The sequence below is a fragment of the Buceros rhinoceros genome, unplaced genomic scaffold (assembly GCF_000710305.1).
Source record: "Buceros rhinoceros silvestris isolate BGI_N320 unplaced genomic scaffold, ASM71030v1 scaffold17557, whole genome shotgun sequence".
Classification (NCBI taxonomy): Eukaryota; Metazoa; Chordata; class Aves; order Bucerotiformes; family Bucerotidae; genus Buceros; species Buceros rhinoceros.
In genome coordinates, this window is record NW_010422933.1 from 904 (window position 1) to 1,595 (window position 692).

The 692-nt window shown below is 46.2% G+C and overlaps 1 protein-coding gene across 1 annotated transcript in view; it reads left to right on the forward strand.

Moving 5' to 3' along the window:
• Positions 1-383: 383 nt before the first annotated feature.
• The window catches only part of PIK3IP1 (phosphoinositide-3-kinase interacting protein 1), a gene marked incomplete at its 5' end in the record, with an annotated part of 2,752 nt that continues 2,443 nt past the window's right edge, over positions 384-692 (forward strand). Inside the window, one exon of the mRNA XM_010140251.1 lies at positions 384-569. Coding sequence (XP_010138553.1) covers positions 384-569 — 186 coding nt within the window. The remainder of the gene's footprint in view (positions 570-692) is intronic.

Consider the following 692-nt stretch of genomic DNA (forward strand, 5'->3'; position numbering starts at 1 on the left):
ATGGAGATTCTCATAATCTTGTTCGTGTCTGTTCAGCACAACTGAAACTGCAGTATCGATCTACACACTAAATGAAGTCACTGTGCATCCCCTGGACTCGGACCCTGAACCTGGGTTTCATTCTGCTGTCTGACTTCTCTCTTACCTGTGGTGGTGTCCTGTGCTCTTACTGAAATAGATTCACATCAAAGGGAAGTGCAGGGAGAAGTACAATTCTTGACTGCCTTGGTGGGAGTTCTGGCAACAACTTAAGAGGGTGCAAGAGTTTGTGATGTACTTCGAAGGCAGTTCAGTGATACCAGCATAGATCTGTACCGCTAAGAAGGAACTTGTTGAAGCACTCATCCATGCTTGGTATTTTGTATGTCTCTTCTTCTCAACAGATGCTACAGCTGCCACAGCCCCAGTCCCTACAGCAGAAGCTGGCACTTCTCAGAAGGTCGACCAGGTGTTTGAGCCAGCTGATACCTTGCCCTCTCGGAGTGAGGCAGCCGCTGTGCAGCCCGTTATTGGCATCAGTCAGAGAGTGCAGATGAATTCCAAAGAAAAGAAGGACTTGGGGACATTAGGTACAAACCCAGGGTCACGCGATGGATGCATTCCTGTAATTCTGGCAGGATGGATTTGAACGTGATGCTATAATTTATATAATAATAATGCTATAATTATCATCTCCCACCTCTAATTTTGCC